Source organism: Colius striatus, chromosome 16 (assembly GCF_028858725.1).
Source record: "Colius striatus isolate bColStr4 chromosome 16, bColStr4.1.hap1, whole genome shotgun sequence".
Lineage (NCBI taxonomy): Eukaryota > Metazoa > Chordata > Aves > Coliiformes > Coliidae > Colius > Colius striatus.
In genome coordinates this window covers 9,009,071-9,031,516 of record NC_084774.1, presented here as the reverse complement: position 1 = coordinate 9,031,516, position 22,446 = coordinate 9,009,071, and the positions used below count along the sequence as shown (strand labels likewise).

Sequence of the window (22,446 nt, the reverse complement as noted above, 5' to 3'; positions counted from 1 at the left end):
CCTCTGTGGATCTGGATTGTTTCCCTCTGCACCTTGATTGTATCTGTGTGCTGGGAAGCCTTTGCTCTGTTTGCCGGGTACTTAACTGTGTTTTGAGCATCTCAGCTGTGTTCTGCTGCTCCAGATGCTGGAGCAGGTCACTGCAATTTGTTCTGTGCACTTTATAAATGGAGTAGCAGCCCTTTTTGTGTGAGAAATAGAGAGGAGCATGAGTCACTTTACCTAAAAATACATACATTATTTAAGACAACAAGAGAGTCAAAGTTCAAAGGAGACAACATTTAACTAGATGTGTACAAAAACAAACGATGTTTTTGCAGGGAGGAACCAACCTTATCACGGCTTCTTCATTTTTGTTTGGCTTCCCTAATTGATGCTTTTGGTTAATCATCTGGTAGGTTTTGTACAGCTTCTTTGTCCTGATCTGTGTGTCTGGTCTGGGTTTTTAACTGCCTCACTCCTGTATGAACCCAACCTGTGAGCTCTGCTGGCAGCCAGATTGCTGTGTGGTTTGCAGATCTGTGACCCTGAGGGACTGATGCTAATTAGCAGTCCACTGTTCCTGGCTGGTTGTTGCTGCAGGTTGTTTAAACCTTCATCATAAGAAAGAAAAGAAGAAAAAGTTGGGCTAGCAGAGTAAAAGAGTGGAAAAGACAGAACTTAGACATTCCAAAGTCATTTCAGCACTAGCAGCCTCTCCTGGAATCTTAGTTCCAAGGAAATGACACGGTTTGAGACACTTACTGGTTGTGAGGGAGGCTGTACACGTCCCTCACGGCGTGTGGAGCCGGAGTTGATGCCTGCTGCCGGGGCAGAAGGGCAGTCCCTGGTCGGACGGGCACAGGGGGTCGGTGTTTGTTCACATCTCTGACAGCACCTTTTCATCACACAGGTGCTGACGTGGCAGTCACAGAGCCCAGCAGCTCCGACAGCAGGGTGGAACGCTCGGACCCTTACACCACCATGGAGGAAGCCCTCCTGGGCGGGGAAGCCAGCTACATCTCCCAGCCGCTGACGCCGGAGAAGGAGGATGCGCTGCAGGCTGCCACCGTGGCCAACCTGCGCGCGGCTCTCATGAGTAAGAACAGTTTGCTGTCTCTGAAAGCCGACATGCTGGGAGAGGACAGTTCCCTGCTGTTTGAGTACTTACCCAAAGGCACCCATTCTCTCTCTCGTAAGTTTCTGGTTTCATATCTTGTTTGTTTGTTTGTTTACTGAGACTTTGAGATCTTTACCGAGAAGAAAACACAGGTCACTGTCTCCTTTAGTTCCAGTTTCCAGTCCTGCTTCATCCCACTTTCCATAAAATGTGGAAACTTGTGTCTGATGCTGGTGCATCTTTCATGTTAACTGCTAAAGCCACAGAGGCATTCAGTGTATGCTCAAATGTCTCCTTTACTGGTTTGCAGAATGGTACTTACAAACAAAATGCAAAGTATTCGGGTTGTTATGGTAAAAGAAGTAACCCCAAAAGGTTTTGAATCTAAAATTAAGTGGTGTTGAAAGGCTTAACTGTTGCTCCTGTGCCTGTAGGAGCAGTTGTGGTGATGGAGATTGTATCATCCTTACTCCTCGTGTTTACTTTTGGACCTCTCTGGAAGTAATGAGCAGTAACAGTGGTTTTTGTACACTTGTGCGTGGAAATGAATGTTTTTCTACTGGTGATCTGTTGGAGACAGCTGATGTGAACAACGATGTGTGGGCAGCTTGATTTTCAGTGTCCTTTTGTGATCTCTTCACTGCAGCCATACAACAGTTGGATCCTGTAGTGCACAAAGCAAGGAAACTTCTTGTGCTGTGTTTTAATAATACCCTCAGAAGATGGGGATAGCACTGGGGACATAAAACAAAGCAAGCAGTGGCTTTGAGTCCTGAGTGTTCAGTTTCCAGCAGAAAAGGTTTAAATTATCCTGAGAAAAGTGACCAATGGGATAGAATGGGAAGCTCACTTAGGATATCTGTTACTTTATTTGTGCCTTGCTCTTAACCTTTAATGGTGGCTTGGGTTGTAGGATAACTGCCCAACGTCATGCCAGTCTCAGAATCTCTTTCCACTTGTCTGAACAGTCAAATTATTGTCTAAAAAACCTTTCTGAACTTAGAGGGGGGGAAAAAACCCCTAAAATGTTTGTACCTGATTCTGCAGCTTTAAATCCTTGGAGGGAATTGCTAATGCCTTGTTTCCTCCATGGTAGTTTGCTTACAGAGCCATCTCCAATTAAAACAGAATTAGATGGTTTAAACTAGGCTCCTGGGTTGCAAATCCCTTGGCTGCAGTGGAATTTCAAAGATGCTGTAAGCAGTGAGAAGGGTGCCCTCAGCTGGCACTGGGCTGGGTGGGAGTGGGCACAGCACAGGGGAGGGGGTGGATTTTTTACTAAAAAGCCTCAAGGACCACTTGCAAAAAGACAAATGAGTATAGGGCAGACATCAATTCAGGCTAGAAATTAGGGAGAGCCTAACCAGCTGAGAAGTGGAGTTTGGGAACAGGCATAGGGTAGGCAGAAGACCACCTGGGCTTAACATAAAATGTGATATGTTTAGAAAGGGGGGTAAGTGGTAGCTCAAGGAGAGGTGCAACGACTCAGGGAGTCCTTCCACCTCGGGTTCCCTGCTTTCCACTCTTCTGTTCCTTGAGTTTCATTCAGCTGAGCTTCAGTTGTTCCATCTTTATGGGAGCAGAGTGATTTGCCAAAGACAAAAAGACGACTGCTGGTGTGATCTGCAGCTCTCACACCAGTGGCTGGATGTGGCTGTGGCCTGCTAAGAGGGTTTTTACAGGAGCAGGGAGTCAAGGGCTGTATCTTTCTTTCATCTCACTCACATTCACGGGTATTGATTTATTTTAATCACTTGAAAAAGATGTTCTGCTACAAGACTTTTAAGTGGCCTTCACTGAATACGGTGGGACACAGAGTTAAATGAGACTTCTCAGTGTCTAAAACAACAGTGGAACAAGTGGTAAGAAGATTCTGGAGGTCTAAAAGCACAATCTGGGTTGCTGTTGGCTTTGTAGGTGTTTTTCACATGTTTCTCCCAACACAATTTGAGGATGTTGAGTCATTTCAAGTCCTGGGTTATATTAAAAGGCAAGGGGGAGTAGGCAGGAGCACAGTGACCAGGGTCTATTTTTGTCTTAAAACCCAAACCAGCGCAGTTCTCATCTGTCTGGTTTGAAAAAGAAGCTCGTCAATTTTAAGAATTTTAAGTGGTTGGGCTCTCTGGAGTTCAGGAGCTGTGAAGTGTGGCTTTCATCTGCTGTCAGTGGTCACGTTTAGTTTTGTTTTCTGCAGGAAAAGACTCACTGGGGGTGGCCAGGTCTGAAGAGTCTGTTGTACACACTTAAAGTTCTTATGAGTCCTTTCTAAAAGGAGTGTTACTCTCCCAGTTCCTGCATACATTATAAGTTTTTGGGGTGGTTTATTTTCTTCCACACAGTCCAGACTGGTGTAAAAGTTAACAGAGGATACCCCAAGGTTTTCATTTTGTCCTGGATTCTCTTTTCCCTAAATCATTGTATATTGTCATGGTCCTGTGAAGTGTGAATTGCTTAACATTCAGCTGGTGGGAATGAAGCTCAGGATGCTGGGGACTTGGATCACTGGGATGTACTCAACCATAAGTACAGTGTTTCTAAAGTTAGCTGCTTCAGAGGAGGTCGAAAGCAGAAAGGAAAACATGGATGTGCTGCCATTTGGTTAACACAGTTACCACAGAACCTGCAGCTGAAGGGCTTGGTGATTTTGTGATGTCTGTGGTGTGTGATGAAGGTTGAGGCTGTTCATGTGCTTGTCAGACACCTAAAGAACCTGCAGGTTTTGCAGAAGGAGTCTGTGGGAGTCCTGGGTGACACTGAGGTTGTGTCAGGGACCTGCAGAGTTTGCTGTCGGGGATGTCGCTCAGACACGGCATTAGGAGAGGTTCAGTTTCCCACGTCTTCCCACGTTTCCAGGCTTTGCCTGTGAAAGCAGGTTGTCCTGTGCTGATTGCAGCTTTGGCAGTGCCCTTCTGCTCAGCTCCTCCCTTCAACAGCGTGTCTCTGATTTCATTTCTGATACTGAACTTTGGTAGCATTGTTCTGTGCGGTTACACCACATCTACGAAAGTCTCAGAGGCTTTAGTTGAACGTTTTTAGGTGGCTTTGCCAAGTGTAGTCCAGAGAAAAATGATTTTATTATTAATTAGAAAAGGAATTGTTTAGTTTCCATCTTTATTTAAAACAAAACCCCTCAGAAAGCTTTCAGCTTTGGGGGTGACTGATCCCCGTAAAGAGCTGCTCCTCCACATCTCCAGAGTAGTAACTTACATACTTTTTTATGTGTCTAAGTTTGGCTTTTCCTGTTTACCCTGTTGCAACTGAAACTGTTTATAGAAGCAATTCCTATGAAGCTTGCAGTCCAAGTGATTACATGGTACACAGAGCCCTTTTCTTTTGGGCAAACCGGCTAATATGTTATTTTTAGTCGGTGGTTGGTTGGAGCCAATGATTTCTCCTTGCACAATAATTTATACTTGCAGCTTTCCCAAGAGGGACTTCAAGGTATTCAGTTTGGTGTGGAGTTTTTGTTCATGTTAAAGGAAGATTTAGAGAATGGGTGCAATTTCCAACAGGATACAATAACCTTTGCCTTTCTCTTTTCCACAATGGTCCAACTGTCAGAGAATGCTGCACCCATGTAAACGCTGCAAATCTAATGCATCACCTTCCATATGCAAAGCTGCCTGAAGGAAAGCACTTCTGAATTAGAAACTGAAGTACTCACATGAGTACTAACATAGGAGGGGAAAAGGTTTGTGACAGCACTGATCAGAACGGGACAAGATGTGAATTCAGGTGCTGTTTGGGTGCTCATGAACCAAGAGGCTCATTGCTGTGGGTTCCTCTGCTCGTGTTACTTGCAGTCAAAACCAAATAAATATCAACTGTTGACTCAAAACTCATCTTTGTACTTTGTGCATCTTTGTGGCTCGTGTTGGATGATTGAGTTCCTTGTTTCTCCTGGCTCTCATTGCTTAAGTTTTTGCAGGGTGTCTCGGGAACCTGTGTGACACTTGTCAAGGTGCTAATAAAGAATTAATTAAGCCAGGCCCCACTGGCTTATCTTAGCTGTGTGACAAAATGCTGTTTGGCTAAGGAAGGGCAACCCAGAGATGCCTCTAAGGTGCTGATGGTCACAGTGTGTAAGCAGGGCAGTTTGAATCAGTTTAGGGAGGGAAATAAGGAATGAGTGGGTGTCTAGGCAGGAATTCTGCTGTGCACCTGCAGAGCTGGATTGCTGGTGTAGGTTTCTCATGGGAAATACTGACAAATTCACTTTGTTCCCCCTTTTTTTCCCCCCATCTTGAATTTATGGGTTTTTAGCATCTTGTTTAAGTTATAAGAGCAATAGATGAGCACCACCAGGATGAAACCTCAAGTCTTGTTATCAACACTTGAATAGAATTAACCAAGTTGTGAAAGCTTTCAATCTGTGATCAAAGCAGAGGAAGGTAAATCAACCATCCAGCTTGTGGCACCAAAGCAGAATTATCCTTTGATAGCTGAAAAATAAAGTCAGGTTTGGGATTGTTCATGTTGGGAAACCTTGGTGTGGTTTTCACTCAAATGCAGATGACAGTGCATTGTATTCAGACACAGTATAAACTCAGACTTGTTATTTGTAGCTGCATTAAAGAGTGTGGGGTTGATGTCCTAAAAGGTTCCAATCAGACTCTTTTATGCTAGAAATAATAAGCCTGTAGGGCACAGAGTGCTTTAAATATGAGTTGGTTTACTTTTCTGCCATACTTGCTGTTCAAATGAGTGGCTGAATGTTAGAATGGCATATTGAGCAGGTCAAGGTGTTTAACAGCTTGTCCTGGACACCAACCCTAGTTACACCATCGCTGTATCTCTACACGGATCTGTTGTTGGTTATTGGTGCAGTTTTGGGGATACTGGTCCCTGTTTGGCTCTTGATACAGAGTAGGCAAAGAGTACAATCCTGTTCCAGCTGGACAAATAACATTTTCCTTTCTGCCTGTGGTAGAATGAAACGACTGTCAGGTGCAATTGAATAGTTTTGTACAAGTATTTGAACTCGCTTGCTTGCTGTCAAATGAAAGGAGCCCTTCTCCCCATCTTTTGTAAAGCACTTTGAGATCAAAGACTGACAGTACTACATTAAATAAACCAGCACGGTCAAACCTGGGGATCTTTGACACAAATTGCTGTAAAGTCAGTGGCAGAATAAAGTTTGTGGGTACGTTGCTTAAAAGATCAAAACGTGTGTTTGAAGTGGTGCCTCTCCCGGAGGTGTCTTTCAGAAACACCATCGCTCCGGATGCCGGTGCTGCGCTCTGCGCCTGTCTCCCCACGGACTCTTTAGTAACTCCAGCACACACATCATGCACAGACGAGGCATTTCGGGTGGGGAGGCTGGTTTTTAAAACAAACCAACCAAAAAAGCCTGGCATCAGTGCCCTGCTGCATTCCCTCCTGCTGCCAGAAGATGAGCTGCGAGTGCCTTTGTGAGGCCGTTCTTAAAGCCACCAGCTGGTGCTGGTTCACGTGGGTGAGATTCGTTTCCTGTGTTCCCCAGGGCCTGGCACCAACTTGAATCGTTCAAGGGGAGAATGTGATGGCAAAGTGGAAGCACCGTCTCCCCCGCTGCCCTCATCACACCTTGCCACTCAGAGCCCCTCCGAGATCGGCTCTTCTGGTGAAATGTCACCAGAACCCGTGACAAAAGGAGAGGTGCCTTCCTCAACCCAGGTAAGATCATGGGGAAAGGTGCAAAGGTATCTGCTTAATCAAATCCTTCCCAGTGAGGAGTACTTTGGAAGGCTGTAACACCTTATGCTTTGATCTGTTAGCTTTTTGCTTGTTTAAAATCCAAGTTATTTTAAAGCTAGAGGGTCCGTTGGAGTCAGGGCTGGGGGTCTCCTTCTCTCAGCCTTTCTGCCTTACCTCAGCACAACTTCCATCCCAAAAAAGGTGTATTTTTTTTCATTGTGAATCCCTTTGTTTGTAAAACATTGCATGCAGGAATGTAATAATGGCATACAGCAAGCTGAGACCCAGCTGTGGTGCTTCACATTTGGGTTTCTAGCTGCCTAAATTCAGCTAGAAGGTGCCTTTGTGTTTCACAGGAGTTTGGCATTATCTCAGTAGCTTTCTGTAGCATTTCCTATTCCTGATTTTGCTGAATGATACTTTAGTTCCATTAAACAAATGGATGGAAACACAGATTTTGTTTGCCTTTGCAGTCACCTTAGAGCAAAGTGAGCTGCTCAGAAGGGCTGGGAGCTGCTTGCCCAGTCTCTCCAGCAGGCCTGCCCAGGCTGCATCATGCCTCTGCCTCATAGAGAGTTGCCATCTGCCACGTGGCAAATGGTTTAGGGGGGAAAGAAAATGCAAAATGAGCTTTTATTTATGATTTGGATCAGCAACACGAGAGAGCATTGCATAAAGGGAACTGTGCAGAAGGTGTTTGTTTTCTGTGTGGAAAGAAAAAGGAGCTATGTAGGCCTAGGGGAAAATTTTCCAGTTCTGTTGTATCTGCTAGAAATGTTCTGTGCAGCGTTTGCAGAGTAGGAGCTCAGCTTGAGGCTGGAAACTGGGTAGTTACCCAGGACCTAAATAGGCACGTTGATTACTGTCTTCAAAACACCAAGTCTTGCAAAGCATGGCCAAGTTAACTTAGCTGCTGGGACAGAGGAGGCTTTGTGAAGGCAAACAGGGTTGTCAGGTCCCTTAGAGAAGGGGTGAAGGCAAGGATGAGGTGGGAGCCTGAGCACTGACTGCAGAGACGTGTTCTTGTGAATGCTTGCCTTAACTTCCGTGTGCTTTTCACTTGCAGGCTGCTTGTGATGGGTTTTTAGCACTTTGGCAGTTTGATAACTCTGATTCAGGTAAGTAGAGAGGAAAAAAATATCTTTTTGTTTTTAAACTCTCACTCTGTTGCCCCAGAAGTCACTGGTTTGTACACGTGTCTCCGTGCTTGTGTTTCAGAGACGAGTTTCTCGAGATGTGAAGACACGGACATAACCGCTGACGGCCCGTTCCTGGATTCAGCCCTAGCCAAGAGGCTCGCCTGTGCTTTCTGCAGGAGGGTTTTCCAGCGTGCTGAGGAGCTGAAGGAGCATCTCCACGAGCATGCTTTCTCCATGCTGCTCCCATTTGACTTGGCTGACTGCTGCCGGCCTGGCCTTGCCGACGGCGTGCCTCCCGGCCCGCTCGCCCGCTTCCAGTGCTCCAAATGCCCCGCCAGCTTCACTCTCAAATCAAACATGGATCGGCACAAAAAGACCATCCACCTCAACTGTAAGAAGATGCAGTGTCCTAACTGTGCCAAGCTGTTTCGAGACAAGACAGACTTAAAGCGTCACCTTCTGTCTGTGCACTCGAGCGAGCGTACTTTTGTCTGTCTCTTCTGTGGCAAGGGCTTTGGTACACAGAAGAACCTCAGTAGCCACGGGAAAGTGTGTTACCTGGGCTCTGGGTCTGAGCTTTTGGACAGTGTAGGACAAAATGAGGATCCTGAGGATTCCTAGCTGCTGTTGCCTCTATGAGACAATTTCTTTAAACTAGGAAAAAGTGCTCTGTTGCTCTCGTGCTGCAAATAACCCTCCCAGGGGCGGTGTGCAATAGAGGAGCTGCCCCAAGCCGAGCAGGGTGATGGTGTGCTGGTGCCAGGTGCTGTGTAACTGCAGCCACGGTGCAGTTTTTTGTGCAAAGATGACTTGTGTCAGCCCATAAAATGGGCACTTTGGCTCTCTCATTGGGGTGATCATACTGTGTGCTTGTGCTACCTTCAACTTCTTATAATCACTGGATCTCAAAGTGCTTTATAAAAGAAATGGTGGTGTTTTCCTCGTGGTCCCTGGGAAAATAACATACCTCAGCTTCTTGAGCCTGTTAGCAATAGAATTAACAATAGAATTCAAGCTTCTGAGTTCTGGTCTGGTGCTCTGACCATTAGACAATTTGGGCATTTCAGGGTTTTTCAACTTGAGACGAGGAGCTGTGAAAGCACTGGGCTGCTCAGCCCTGTAAGCTGTTAATAAAGTCTGGTTTTCTGTGTCCTTCAAAGCTGCTTGTTCATCTGTGCAACAGGGTGTGTTACTTGAGCATGAAAGTTGTGGCAAGGCTTGTACATTTCATTGACACTGTGTTTGAGTAGTTTTAGGACTTGGTAAAAAAAAACCCTAACCCTGGGAGTGTGGCTGTGGATTCTGAGGAATTCTGCAGTGCTTTGTGTCTCGGGTGTTCTCTGTACTGTGATGAAGTTAGCCAGACTGAATGTGTGCTCTTGGAACTGAGGGGAAGAGGCCTTACACAGAAGATCTAATTGTCACTTGGGGTGCACATACAAAACCAATGATGGTTGCTACTGGAGGGTAGAAGTCTGACTGGAATTCCTATTTTATTAGGTGAAATTGGTTTGTTGTTTTAGACTATTTCTGTGTGTCTCTCTGTGCATTTACCAGCAAAACTGGATTCTAGTGACGGTGAAATGAAAGCAGCCTAAGTCAGCGTGGTGCTTCCCAGCTGCTCCCTGTGCAGCACAGCTTGAGCTGGAGCCTTGGAGCGTTGCTTTCAGACACAGCTGAGGAGGCAAAAGCAGCTTCTGCAAATGATCTTTAGAGTTCTCCAGAAAAGTTCTTTCTCCTAATATCAGTGGGAGACAAAAATGCCAAGGGTTTGGTGGTGCACAGAGCCAAGTGGAGCAGCCTGGGGGGCTCCAGAGGAGAGTTCCTTGCAGAGCTCCTTCCTGTGGAAGGCTAGATGAGACACATCATGGAGTTCCTGCTGCCCTTGCTGTGGGAGAGAGGGAACAGATCTCTTTGGGATCAGCGCTGCTCTGCCCAGTCCTGCTGGCAGTTGTGGGTACAGCTCTGTGCCGGAGACAGGTTTGGGAAGCCAGAGTTTCCCTGCTTGTCCTAGTTCAGAGTTGAGAAGTGTTCCTTTATAATCAGTGTAGCATATCATACTTCAGTCTTTATTTTTACATCTGGGGTTTTTTTCTGCTAAGTCATGCTGATTATTTTCACTCTTACTCCCACTGACATCCTCAACAGCCACGGTCCCCAGTGCCAGTGAGCGTGCACAGCTCATGGCCCGTCAGCTCCCCTTGTTACACATGCCACTTTAATTGCCTCATCATTTATTTTGCTCCTAAATAACCAGCAAGTGGGGAAGCAGAAAGCTGAGCCAGGGGAGAAAATTGTCACCAAAACAAGTGTTAGCCAGAACTTTGAGAGCAGCATGGTGGGGTTTATCTGCATCACAAAAACGAGATGCCAACGAGAGTCATTTCAGTGGATTTAAAAGGCTTCATTCACATCATCATAGCTCATGATGCTTCGTGGTTGGTCTCTTTGCTTGGATTTGAGAGTTTAATTCAACATGGAACTCTTTTTCTATAGTCAAATCAACTCATTCTCTCTAACAGAGGTTTTAGCAGTGTTTTACTTGGCCTGTACATCAGAGTGCTTCCTGACTCCAACGTGGAGAGTTTCCAGTGTTTCCCTTCAGGACCAGCAGTAGGGTTTTTGAATGTTGAAGCCATGGGGTATAAAGTAGCCAGAGGCTTGTACAGGGTTTGTGTAGAAAGCTTTTTAAAAGCAGGACTTTGTGTGAGCACAGGAAGATGATGGGAAATGTGAGTTTGACACTTAAATTGCACCTTGGTATTTATGTCCTTAAGTATAATGAGAATCAAGAGTTATCTTAAAGCTTGTGAATTCTTTGTAATAGCCAGGTGAGTGCAGTATTTCAGGGGTTAACAACTCCATAGCTGATGAGATGGTTAATAGAGAGTAGTTCCATCAGGCAGTGTATCACCAGGGCCTGCACTTCCCTCGGGGAGGTAGGAGCCTACTTCATGTAACATACCTCAGTGAAATCCCTCCAGTTAGAGGTGCCAGCACCAAGGGCTTTTCTCCAAGTGTTATTGTGTTGCTTTTAAAAATGCACATCACCTGTAAGTCTTTCAGTGAGGTTAAGGACATGGATTTTTACTCTGGCAATACCTGTGTTAACGTTCTGCACTTGCTGCTGCTCTTGCTGTCGGCACGTGCAGCACTCACTCACCTGCGGCACTGCCACTGAAGCTCTTGGTGATCTCATTAAAGACTGTTTCTGAGGACCTTAATGCTGCTCTACAGAAGCTCTGTAAGATATTTAGGCAAAAGTTTATACCAAGGCTGGTATATTGTTCCTTAACTATATGTACTGGTGGGTGCATATACTTCCCAGCACTGGGGGGACGTTAGCTTTGCACTACACCTTCTAACGATGCTGGTGCTTTTCAGGCATTTACCTGTGTAGGTACAAGAACTGAATATAAGGGTATTTGGTGAAAAAAAACCCAACAGTAGTTCTGAATAAAGCTACAGCTACAAAAACTATTCTGTGACTTGTTAAATGTGAGCATGCTGGAAGGTGAAGGTATTGTTCTTGAGGGGTTTAAACCGAATACAGGGGCTTTGACATCAGAAAGTGTTCTGAATGTGTTGCTGGAAATACATCTCTGTGTTGGAAACATGTGGCTATCTGTGTGTGGAAGGAGCTGTTGGGTCACCTAATGTTTGGAGTTGCCTTTTCAGTAGCTCAGCCATAAAGTGAAGGGAGCAGCAGTGACAGTGAATGAGAGGAGGCAGCTGGTCGTTGAGGTTCTGACGGGATCAGGTACAACCTGACAGTGTAGGAAATAAGGGATTTTGTGGTGTTCTCTCCTCCAAAGCACTTTTACTTGGTAATCTTGGGATCTGGTTGCTGTCAGGATCTCTGTGCCAGTTTGTTCCAGAGCGAGGGGGTTAAAGCTGACGATGCAGAGCAGCTTCTCACTGTGGTCTACGCACACAGCATCTTGTGGTGTTGAGCAGCGCTGGACGTGGCCTTGGGCTGGAGGAAGGAGGGTTACATGTCCCCTCTTGCCTTCCCATGATCAGCTTATAGCTTGCTTACCTTGTCTAGACTCTGCAGTAAGAGGTTTATAGTGATCCTGGGGAACAGAAGTGTTTGTGTGGCCTGTTGCTAGTGATGGAGCAGTTACCAGATGAGAGCAGCAGTGTGTTTGTCCCCGAGAGCCTGGGCCCGCTGACTTCCTTCAGAACAGCCCTTTGCAAGGACCTCTTTTGCAGTGCAAGGTGTAACTCCCCAGGCATACTGAGGGCATGTGCTGTACATTTGTCTAGTAGGGCTCTTGGGGGAGATAACATTTCTGTAAGCATCTAAAAAGATCACACAGGATTCAGCATGTCTCAAGCAGGGCTGGTATTTCTCTGCATCCCTTAGGTGTCCTACCCAGTGCTCCTGTCCTGAGAGCCATTTGCATACACCATGCTCTGCTTCAGATGATTAACTAGAAATGTCTGTCTTTTTTTCCCCCCTGTTGCTATGTAAACAGTGTATTGCTTCCAGAAATAACAACAACAAGGAGAAAAGTGTCTGAAACTTACCATACTAATGGAAAGCAGTACGGTTATTAGGGGGTGGAGATGTAAAATCATCTCCTTGGACAGTCACTTCCAAACTTAGAGTGGGTGGAAGTCCTCAGGGAGCAGGAATTGCTGTGGGTCTTACCTGCTCTAGCAGATATTCTGCTTTTTACCTGCTGCATTTTGCATGTTGCACTTTGTTTGGAGGAGGAAACACTGGCACAGCTGCTCTGGGTGTTCTGCACATGAGACCCCAAGGCTGCCAGTTCTGTGCATCCCCTGGGCCTGCTCTCAGTGCACTCTGAAGGATGTGACAAGAGGAAAAGAATCAACAGTGTCAGAGTGGCTTCAAAGAACTCATCCCTTTCCTAGTTCTGCCAGATAGGATGGGGAGGGACAGAAGCAAAGTCCATCAAGGACTGTATAGAGTTGTCTTGTAAGGAGGCTTGCGAGAGTCAAGCTGTAATTCAGCATTCTCCTTCCTTTTGTACTCCTGTGCCTGTGCTGCAGTGGCAGTACCAACTGAGAGCTGGATGATGTGGGCTGTGCTTGTTGTGACCATCCTGTTCCTTCTGGCCAAGAAATACTCCTGAGGGGGGTGTTGATGGTCAATCAGACCAAAGCACTTGGCACTGGCAGGGTGTTGGGTTTGTGGTGTTCTCATCACAGCTACAGGCTTCTTCCACAAGTGGTAGTGTGAGAGCTTTGGATATTTAGGATAATTGATGGTAATAAATCCGAGTTGTGGCAGGTTTTCAGCCCTCTGTCCTCATCATTCAGCAGGCCTTGGCCAATGTGTTGACTGTTGCTAAATGTTTGTGTGCTGGCTCCTTTAAAAGCTGCTCTGCTGGAGGTACTTGAAGCTTTAACAAGTGCAATAATGCAGTGTAAGGATTAACAACACAATAAAGGTGGTGAAGAGGTGAGAGTGTGATTTCACAGTGAACTGATTGAACAGTGAAGTAGTAAATGAGAAGACCAGCCCATCCTGAAGGTAACCTGCTCTCCCTTTGCTCTCTTACAGTCAACGAGTTCACAGTCATCAGGAAGAAGTTCAAGTGCCCCTACTGCAGCTTTTCAGCCATGCATCAGTGCATCCTGAAGAGACACATGCGCTCCCACACGGGAGAGAGGCCCTACCCCTGCGAGATCTGCGGGAAGAAGTTCACGCGCCGGGAGCACATGAAGCGGCACACGTTGGTGAGTGTGGGGGCAGCAAGTGCTTCACCTGAGCAGCCTGCCCAGGGACATGGGGGAGTCTCCTTCTGAGAGGTCCCAAATGCTGCTGGATGTGTGGTGCCCCTTGCTCGAGGTGAATCTGCTTTAGTAGGGGGTTGGAGTGAATGAGCTCTACAGGACCCTTCCAGCCCCCAACCATCTGGGGCCTCTGGGATTCTGTGGGTTAGGTCTGTATTTTGTTGTCCCCTCCAGGGCTCCTCTGAAGGCTTCTCCAGTATCAGTTTTCCCCTCACTTTTCTAAGGCCCTGTGTTTTGCTGCCTGACCATCCAGACCCACTCCCTGCTTGGCTGGAGTGTTCCTGTGTGGTAGCCCAAAGCCTTTGCCAGCCCCGTGGCCCAAAGCTGTTTGTGAACACATGCAGGAGAGGATGTCTGTCTGTCAGTCTCCATATGCCTTCTTTTATGTCTGGAATTCAGCTGGTTTGGAAAATATCAGCTGGAATACAGGTTTTTCATGTCAGTTCCTGAAAGGTGCAACCAATGTGTTCTAATTTCCAAAGAGCCATAAATGACTCCGAAGTGCCTTGGAATGGCTGCACCAGAGACAAAGGGACAGAAATTGGGAGGAGGTTTTGGTACTGTTGAAGCTATAAAAATGGGTATTTTCTTCTATGCAAATGCCACAGTCATCCTCATTTCCCAGGGTGGTTGCAAGGGCTGTCTGAAGTGCTCCTGGCAAGGTTAGCTGCTTGGATTCAGGGGCTTTGCTTGTCTCCTCATCTCATTTCTGGGGTGGCTGATATTTCAGGGTGTAGTTGTCACCTCTCGGGTGAATCTGTGCTGGGGAGAGTCAAATAAAAATAGCCTATAGGAAAAGGAAGTAGGTTTGACACCAAAACCCCTGTGTCTCTCAGTTCCTCAACTGATAACCAAAGACAAAAGGGGCTGTTTTTCATAGCCTTTGTACACAAATGTGAGTTGAATAGAAACACTTGTTTCCTTGGAAGTGGAAAATTAAAATAAGACCCAAGTTTTTTCTTTCTAAAGTCTTTGCATCTGAAGCAAAGGTGCTGAGCCTGGAGAAAAGAAGGCTCAGGGGAGACCTTCTCACTCTACAACTACCTGCAAGGAAGCTGCAGTGAGGTGGGGTGGGTCTGTTCTCCCTGGTAACAAGCACTAGAACAAGAGGAAACAGCCTCTAGTGTCACCAGGGGAGGTTGAGGCTGGATGTGAGGAGGGATTTCTTTGGTGCCAGGGCTGTCAGGCATTGGAACAGCTCCCAGGGAGCTGCTGGAGTCACCGTCCCTGGAGGAGTTTCAGAGCTGCGTGGGTGTTGCACTGAGGGCAATGGGCTGGTGGGTGATGGGGCTGGGACAGAGGCTGCACTCCATGGGCTGAAAGGGCTCTTCCAGCTGAAACCACTCTGTGATTGCAGACACTGAAGTCCAGACAAGTGTTTCTGTGTTTAATACTCACTGATTTGGTGAGAAGGGCTGTAAGATCCATTTCTGCTCAGCTGCAGGATGGGGAGAGCTGATCAGTTTTTTAGGAGGTATTTCAGTTCAGCATCATTCTAATACCTGGTTTATAATCTCCCTCTTTGTATGGCTCTTTACTCTGCATCCTCAGCCACCTTCTGTAATCCTCTTCAGCTCTGGAGGGCTGGAAACCCTCCTTGTAGCAGTTCCAGATGAGCGAATCCTGTGAGCTGGCTCTGCCCAGCCCTCTCCAACGGCTTTTTAAAAAGCTTACACAGACTTTAAGCAACAAAAAAACCCCAAATACAATGCCTGTGCTTGATGCCATTGAAGAACACAGCACAGGGACTTGTGCAGAGCAAAGAGAGCCTGAAGCCAGAGCAGATCAGAAGAGCTCGTGGGCTTTGAAGGCCGCTGGGCCCGGCACCACACAGAGCCCGAGCCAGCATCCTGCAGTACTGAGGGGGGAGAGGGGTCAATTTGTCCTCTTCCCAAAGCCTAAGAGGGTATTGCAGATGAGTGGGGGTTATGGAGAAGCTGGTTGGCAGAGGAGGTGATCCCATGCTGGGGCAGGGGCAGGGAACTGGCCTCACCAGGCAGGTGCTTTGCAATAAAAGGACATCTCCATACGAGGCATAAGCAGCAAAACCTTTCCTCTGGGTCCCTGTGAGTGTGGGAAGAGTAAATGAGCTTAAAAGAAACAGCATCAGGCACTGGTGATGTGTGCCCTGAGGCTCTGGTAGCTGAGGGGCTACATGAAACACCTCTCTCAGGATGACCTCAGATCACCAGCCACAGACCAGGGTGGTTCAGAGCAAATCCTTCTCAAGCTCTACCCCACAGTGTCTCCTGCTGCTGGGTGCAGGGAAGGGGCAGGGGCCAGGGGGAGCTGCTGGGCTCAGCTGCTCTGCTCTCAACAGAGAAAAACAGAGGGATTATGTGTATAAAAACACAAAATGGTTGGCCCTGAAGTAGTCAGGAGATGATTGTTGTAAGCTCCTTCCACCTGAGCTATGCTGTAAATAAACAAAATGAACAGAGCTGTGGATTTGGTGTGGATACGTGAGTGAAGGTGCCTGTTGAGGCTCCTCAGGAGTTGTTGCTGCTCTGACTGGCTCTTTGCTTTGGGAGAGGAGCAAGCCACATGCCTTCCACACATGACAGAAGTAGCCAACACCAGAATTAACCTTCTGAGGTGCTTTTGTGCTTCTCAAAGGATGGGGCTCTGCAAGACCCTTCCACCCCACCATTCAGGGTCTCAGGGATTTGGCTGTGTCTTTTGAGAGCTCCAGCACGTGTCAAGGCTGCTGCTACTCTGGTGCTCAGCAGCAGTGGGACCAGGAGAGCAAACCACTGAATTAACATGCTGTTAGCACCAGTTTGATTGTGGGTGATTGTGCAGAGAACCACTGCTAGGGGCTGGGAGGGTGTTTCCTGAAGACTTTCCTGGTGGTGCCGGTGCAATGTGACTGTTGAACACCAGAAAAACAGACAGAAAGAGCAGGGGGAGGGGATGAAGTGGAAAAAGTTCCCCTCAGAATGAGTAGTTTGATGATCAAAGGGAAGATCAAAAGATTTTCCATTGTGTGACACCATTGCAGGGCTGATTTCAGAGTGGTGGCTGATTCCAGAGTGGTGGCTTTGAGGTCACGACGAGAGCCTGTGAGAACCAGAGGCTGCACTCACGGGCTGAGGTGGCTTTGCCTTCGCAGAGGGCTGGGGGAGTGTGTCCTTCATAGAGTCATTGTGGTTGGAAAAGCCCTTGAAGCTCCTGGAGTGCACCCCCTGCCCTCACCCTGCCCAGCCCAGCACTAACCCACAGCCCTCAGCACCTCAGCCCCACGGCTTTGGGATCCCTCCAGGGCTGGGCACTCCCCCAGCTCCCTGGGCAGCCTGGCACAGGGCTGACACCCCTCTCAGGGAAACAGTTCTGCCTCAGCTCCAACCTCAACCTCCCCTGGGGCAACTTAGGGCTGTCTCTTCTTGTCCTGTCGTTCATCACTGAGGAGCAGAGACTGACCCCAACCATCCTACAACCCTGTCAGGTATCTGCAGAGAGCTCTCCCATTTCCCTGCAGCCCTCCCTCTGCCTCCCTTCTCTGACACTTCTGCTTTCATTCCAGGTCCACAGCAAAGACAAAAAGTACGTGTGCAAAGTGTGTAACCGCGTGTTCATGTCAGCAGCCAGCGTGGGGATCAAGCACGGCTCCCGGCGCCACGGCGTCTGCGCCGACTGCTCCGGCCGCGGCATCGCCGCCCACCTGGACCACAACGGAGCAGAGGCCTCTCCGGACGAGTGCTACCCCGGGGAGGGCCAGTACATGGAGGATCCTGATGACATCAAAGTGGAAGGAGACGAGGAGATGGGAGACGACGACGACATCAAGTGGAAGGACGACGTGGGGGTGGCGCAGGACGACGTGATGCTGGATGACGACAAAGACGTGGAGTGTCCGCGGGAGCGGGACGACTCTGGGCAGCACCACAAGGATTTCACCTGGATTTCTTAGGGGTTGGGTTGTTCTGTCCTTGGTGTCGGTTTTGTTGCCGCTCTGTTGTTTGGAGGGGGAGGGAGGGTGGGGGAGGAAGGAGTATGTTGGAAGAAAAAAACAAACTAAGTAGCCTTGTTGTCGTCCATGTGTGCGAAATAACTCGTGTGTGTTCTGAACAAGTCCTGCTCTGCTCCACTCAGATGCTGTCTTAGCAGTGCTGCTTCCAGTGGCACGACTTGACTTTGCCTTCCCCCTGCCTGCCTTCCCCTTTCCTTCCCCTTTTCCTTCCTTCTTCCTTCCCCCTTTCCTTCCCCCTTTCCTTCCCCCTTTCCTTCCCCTTTCCTTCCCCTTCCCCCTTCCTTCCCCTTTCCTTCCCCCTTCCACTTTTCCTTTTCTTCCTCCTTTCCTTTCCTTTCCTTTCCTTTCCTTTCCTTTCCTTTCCTTTCCTTTCCTTTCCTTTCCTTTCCTTTCCTTTCCTTTCCTTTCCTTTCCTTTCCTTTCCTTTCCTTTCCTTTCCTTTCCTTTCCTTTCCTTTCCTTTCCTTCCCTTCCCTTCCCTTCCCTTCCCTTCCCTTCCCTTCCCTTCCCTTCCCTTCCTTCCTCTTTCCTTCCCCCTTCCCTCCCCAGCAGCCCCTCGGCCAAGCCAGAGAGGTTTAATACAAGCGAGGTGGAGCTTCCCCAGGCAGGGAGGTTTGAGTCTCCTCCCCTTCCCACCCCCATCCAAACCCCAGGGAGGTGTCTGTGTCTGAAGCAGGTTTGGGGGGGGTGTGTTTTTGGTGGTGGTGGTCAGCTGGTGTTCTTACCACCTTGTGTGAGTGCCGAAACCCCAGCTGCAGTGGGACCGCAGCCTGCCGTGTTGAAAGCGAGCGCAGGGAGGTGCTGCAGAGCTCCCCTGGCTGCTCCAGGCCTCCTGCAAAGCTAGTTACAGGAAGCTTTTATCATCAAATGGCTTAAAAGGCAAGTCAGGTTCCAGACTTGTGGATTCTTCTCTTAGCTTCCAAAGAACTGCCATCAAAGAAAGAAGGATGGTGATGTTTCTTGGACCCACTGGTGTCTTTACCCACGTCCTGTCTTCCAGCCTCGGTCAGCTGCGGGCGCTGAAGCACGTGCTGGCGCTTCCAGGAGCAGCTTTTGCTGTAAGGGACACAGGGAGCTCTCCACCTGTCCCTCTTCCCTGCAGAGATCTTCCCTTCTCTCCCTTTGCTCAGTTGCCTTTTTTCCTCAATATATGCAAAAGCAAAGAGCAGGATGGACAGGGGAGGGAGGGGAGGTCCCAGCTGGAGGAGACCTCGCTGCCCTTCGTGGGCCAGGACTTGCCCTGGGGACGTTGTTCTTGCCCACCAACGTACAGAGTTTTCCTTTGTCACTGGTAGGCATCCCCACCTCCTTAACTGATGATGGAAACCTTCAGCTTCAGCTGCCCTGCTTCCATGGAAATCCCCAAATGAGCCTTTTCTTCTCTTGGGCAGCAGCAGGTTTCTCTCCCAGCGTCTCACACCAGACCCCGTGGAGCTGCTCCAGGGGTTGGAGTCTCCCTGTTACATCAGCCACTGTTGCCTTCTTCCAGCTGCCCCTAAATGCCAACAGCAGCAACCTGTGTTGGAAGTGGCTCGTTGCTGAGCAGCAGCTTGGGTTTACCCTTCACCTCTTTGCTTCTGGTGCTTTTTTCGTTCAAGTTACAACAATAAAAGGCTGAAGAGCTCACTCTGCCTTTGCCCTGGAGCAGATTTGTACACTGCCTGTGACAACAGCACCTCCAGACCTGCCCCAACAGACAGCCCCTTCCCAGAAAGCCAAGTGCTGAGAGGTGCTACTTCCCTCCCCAGCCTGGTACAGGGGATCCCTGTGGGCTGCAGCAGCTTCTGCCAGCTCTGATGCTCCTTAAGGAAAAGCACAGATACACCCAGCAAAGGAAATAACGAGTGTGGTGGGCAATAAACTCCAGTGAAGCAAATAACCTTGGAGGATCTAAGGCAGGCTGGGACAGCCCAGGAGGAGCTGGTTCTTTATGCACTCCCACATTTAAGCCTCATCCTGAGTTTAAGGCCATTCCTTCCTCTGCCCTTCAGCTCTTTGCAGACCCTCCTGCTTCATGCCGCGGGTCTCCCTTGCTGGCAGCCTCCAGCAGCTCTTGCTCTGGGTGCACATCAGGGCTTTGGAGGGCTGAGTCTTTCCCAGAGCTTTGGCTGTGTGGGGCTGCTGCTGCTCCTTGGGATGAGGGAGGCTTTGAGCCAGTGAGCAAGGAGAACCCTCTTCAAGGAGCTACAGAGCCACAGGCTCACCCAGAAACACTTGTATGATGCTGTAAAACCCGACTTGGGCAGTGTAGCTCCCTGTGAAGCTCTCCTAAGCTGTCAAACGAGGTGAGCAGCCCAGGTTTGGGGCTCAGTGTGCCCTGTTCCCTGGCAGCTGCAGCAGTTGGGGTCCTGGAGCGTGACCCCGACGTTGCCTCTGGGTCTGGGGCTCAGTACTTATTGTCTGTCCTGTAAATATAGAGGGGTGGGGGCTGGCTGAGGTGCTGCCCTCGCAGCCTCCCCTGTCCCACCTACACACACACACACAGTACTTGATAGCTGTAGCTTTGCTTCTCCTATGTAAAGAGAGTAAATCTATTTAAAGAAGAGTTTTAAAGCCCAAACTGTTGGAAACCCCCTGGATTCAGTGACATTCCAGTCACCCAGCCCCTCTGCTGCCCTCCCTTCTGAGGAGGAGCAGGAGCTGTTGCTCTGAGCCTCTCCCTCACTGCTCCCTGCCCTCTGCACTTGGGGTCTGGGGTTCTCACCTTCCCTTTGCCAGCAGTGGATGTCTCTCTCCTTCCCTGCCTGTGGCAGGGTGGGCAGTGAGCTGGGCCCCTCTCCCAAGGCTCTTGGAGCAAAAAGCAAATCCCCAAAAGGAGAGAGAGGGGGAAAAAAAATCCCTTAAAGGGATCTTTTCAGCTGTTTTACCGTGGCACAAGCTCTGTCTCACTAACACACACCATATACCAAATAAAAGCCTTCTCCCAGCCCGGTGTGTGTGTTCCAGGTGCTTTGTCTGCAGAGGTGCAGGTTTGGGGGGGCAGGAGCCCACCCCGTGACCTTCCCCGCTCCTCCCTCAGCCTTGGCTTCCCCCACACCCCAGAAAATAAGGGATTTGGGGCTTGGTTTCTTTTCTATTTATGCTGAAACTTGCAGCATCTCCCTCAGTTGCTGCTGGGGCTGCTCTGGGCTGTGCTCTGGGCTCTGCTCCTGCCTATGCAAACCTGAGCCGGCACCAGCCCGCCGGGGGCTCATCCTGCTGCTGCCCACCCGAGCTCAGGGGGCCTGTCCCCACTCCTCTTTGTATTCCCCTTTCAGGGCTTTGTATAGTTCACTGGGGTTCTCTTTTTTTAAGTTCTTTTCTATGTGTGTGAGGTGCCCAGGCTGCGTTTCCCTCCCTCCTGGGTGGCCGACGGGACACAGTTGCCCTCAGTGACTTGTGACTGGTCTCTTTGGTCACCATTCATGCAACACCCATCAAAGCCCCTCTTTGCATTTCCTCCTTATCCCCATCATTTTTTAGACACACACCCGTGCCAGGAGGCCCAAGAGCATGTCAGGCCAAGCCTGGTGCTCCCCTGGCACAGAGCAGGGTGTGAGTGGCACCCCCTGCCCTCACCCCCCAGGCACTGAGCTGGGCCCAGGCCGCCTCCTGCATTCGGCTTCCTGGCAATTTATCCCCCAAATCTCTCTTTATAGGTCAGATTTTACCTGTTTTCCTGTGGTTTAAGGTCAGCTGGAGCCTGGCAGCTGCAGAGTGACTTTGTGACGGGGGGGAGTGTCTCCTGGAGGTTTGCAGTGGCTTTGTTCTCTCTGTTCTCAATGCAAACCTCAGTGTTCTGGGCTGCAAGTGGCCTGTCCTTCGTGTGGAAGGAAACCAGCTGCAGCAGTGGCTCCCCTTTCCCCCTCTCCTCATGCCTTTAGTCACTCTTCTCCAAAGCAAAGGGCTGTCAGGGGCTCCCCAGGCTCTCACCCTCCACCACGACCCTTCCCATTCCACACACCACCCTTCAGGACAGAAACTCCACGAGAATGATGCAAAACTGGAACTTCTGCTGCAACATTAGGGCCAGATGCTCCTCTCTCTGCTCCTGTGCCACGTGTGACTCCCACAGCAGCCAGACTTCATCCCTTTTGCCCACCCTACGTGGTGGTTTGCATCTCCTGCCTCCCCCTCAGCCCTGCAGTGAGAGTGCTGTGTGGCTGCTTCCATAGCTATTTATTCTTATCAACGTGCTTTAAACCTGTCTACAAAAGAAAACAAAGCTCAACAAACACCCAGAGGACAGTTTGGAGGTGGTTTGTGGGGTGGGGTTTTTTTTTGCTGGGAATATTCTATATTATACTGACTTTCTCTTAATTATGATCAGCCTGTGTTTGTATCCAAGGTGTGTTTCATCCTTCGGGGAGGGAGAGGAGATGAGTGCCCAGGAGGCAGGGGCAGGACCTGGCTGTGTTGTACTGATGCCCTGTAACCCCAGGGCAGTGGCAGCTTGGCAGCCTCCCCCTGCTCATGACTTTGTGATGGGATTTAGCTTAGAACATGCAAGAGATCAATCACTTTCAATAAATTGGGAAATTGCTGCTACATTGTGGTCTTGGGGGTTTTTATGTGGATTTAAAGTGATAGTTGGGGGGGTCTTACCTCCTCCTCTGGTGTGTGATGGTGCTGGACAGAGGCTGCACCAGCCTGGGGGGCTTGTGGGGGGTCTCTGCTCCCCAAAAACTCACCTCACACCCTGGCCAGGGCTGCTGCTCCCACTCTCTTTCCCCCTTCCTTTCCCTTCTCCTTCTTCCCCTTCCCTGTGTGTCTCCTTCTCCCTTTCTTCCCTCTCCCATCCCACTCAGGCCCCTG

At 49.1% G+C, this 22,446-nt stretch overlaps 1 protein-coding gene across 7 annotated transcripts in view; it reads left to right on the top strand.

The window, feature by feature from the left end:
- Nucleotides 1-22,179, top strand: part of ZBTB46 (zinc finger and BTB domain containing 46) — a 51,348-nt gene extending 29,169 nt beyond the window's left edge. For 6 of the 7 annotated variants that reach the window (XM_062009400.1, XM_062009399.1, XM_062009397.1 and 3 more), the window contains 6 exons: nt 893-1,174; nt 6,582-6,754; nt 7,842-7,893; nt 7,994-8,305; nt 13,451-13,626; nt 17,207-22,179. In XM_062009400.1, coding sequence (XP_061865384.1) covers nt 893-1,174; nt 6,582-6,754; nt 7,842-7,893; nt 7,994-8,305; nt 13,451-13,626; nt 17,207-17,593 — 1,382 coding nt within the window. In that variant the 3' untranslated portion in view covers nt 17,594-22,179. The remainder of the gene's footprint in view (nt 1-892; nt 1,175-6,581; nt 6,755-7,841; nt 7,894-7,993; nt 8,306-13,450; nt 13,627-17,206) is intronic. The other variant, XM_062009403.1, reaches the window with a different exon arrangement.
- The last annotated feature ends 267 nt before the right edge of the window (nt 22,180-22,446 follow it).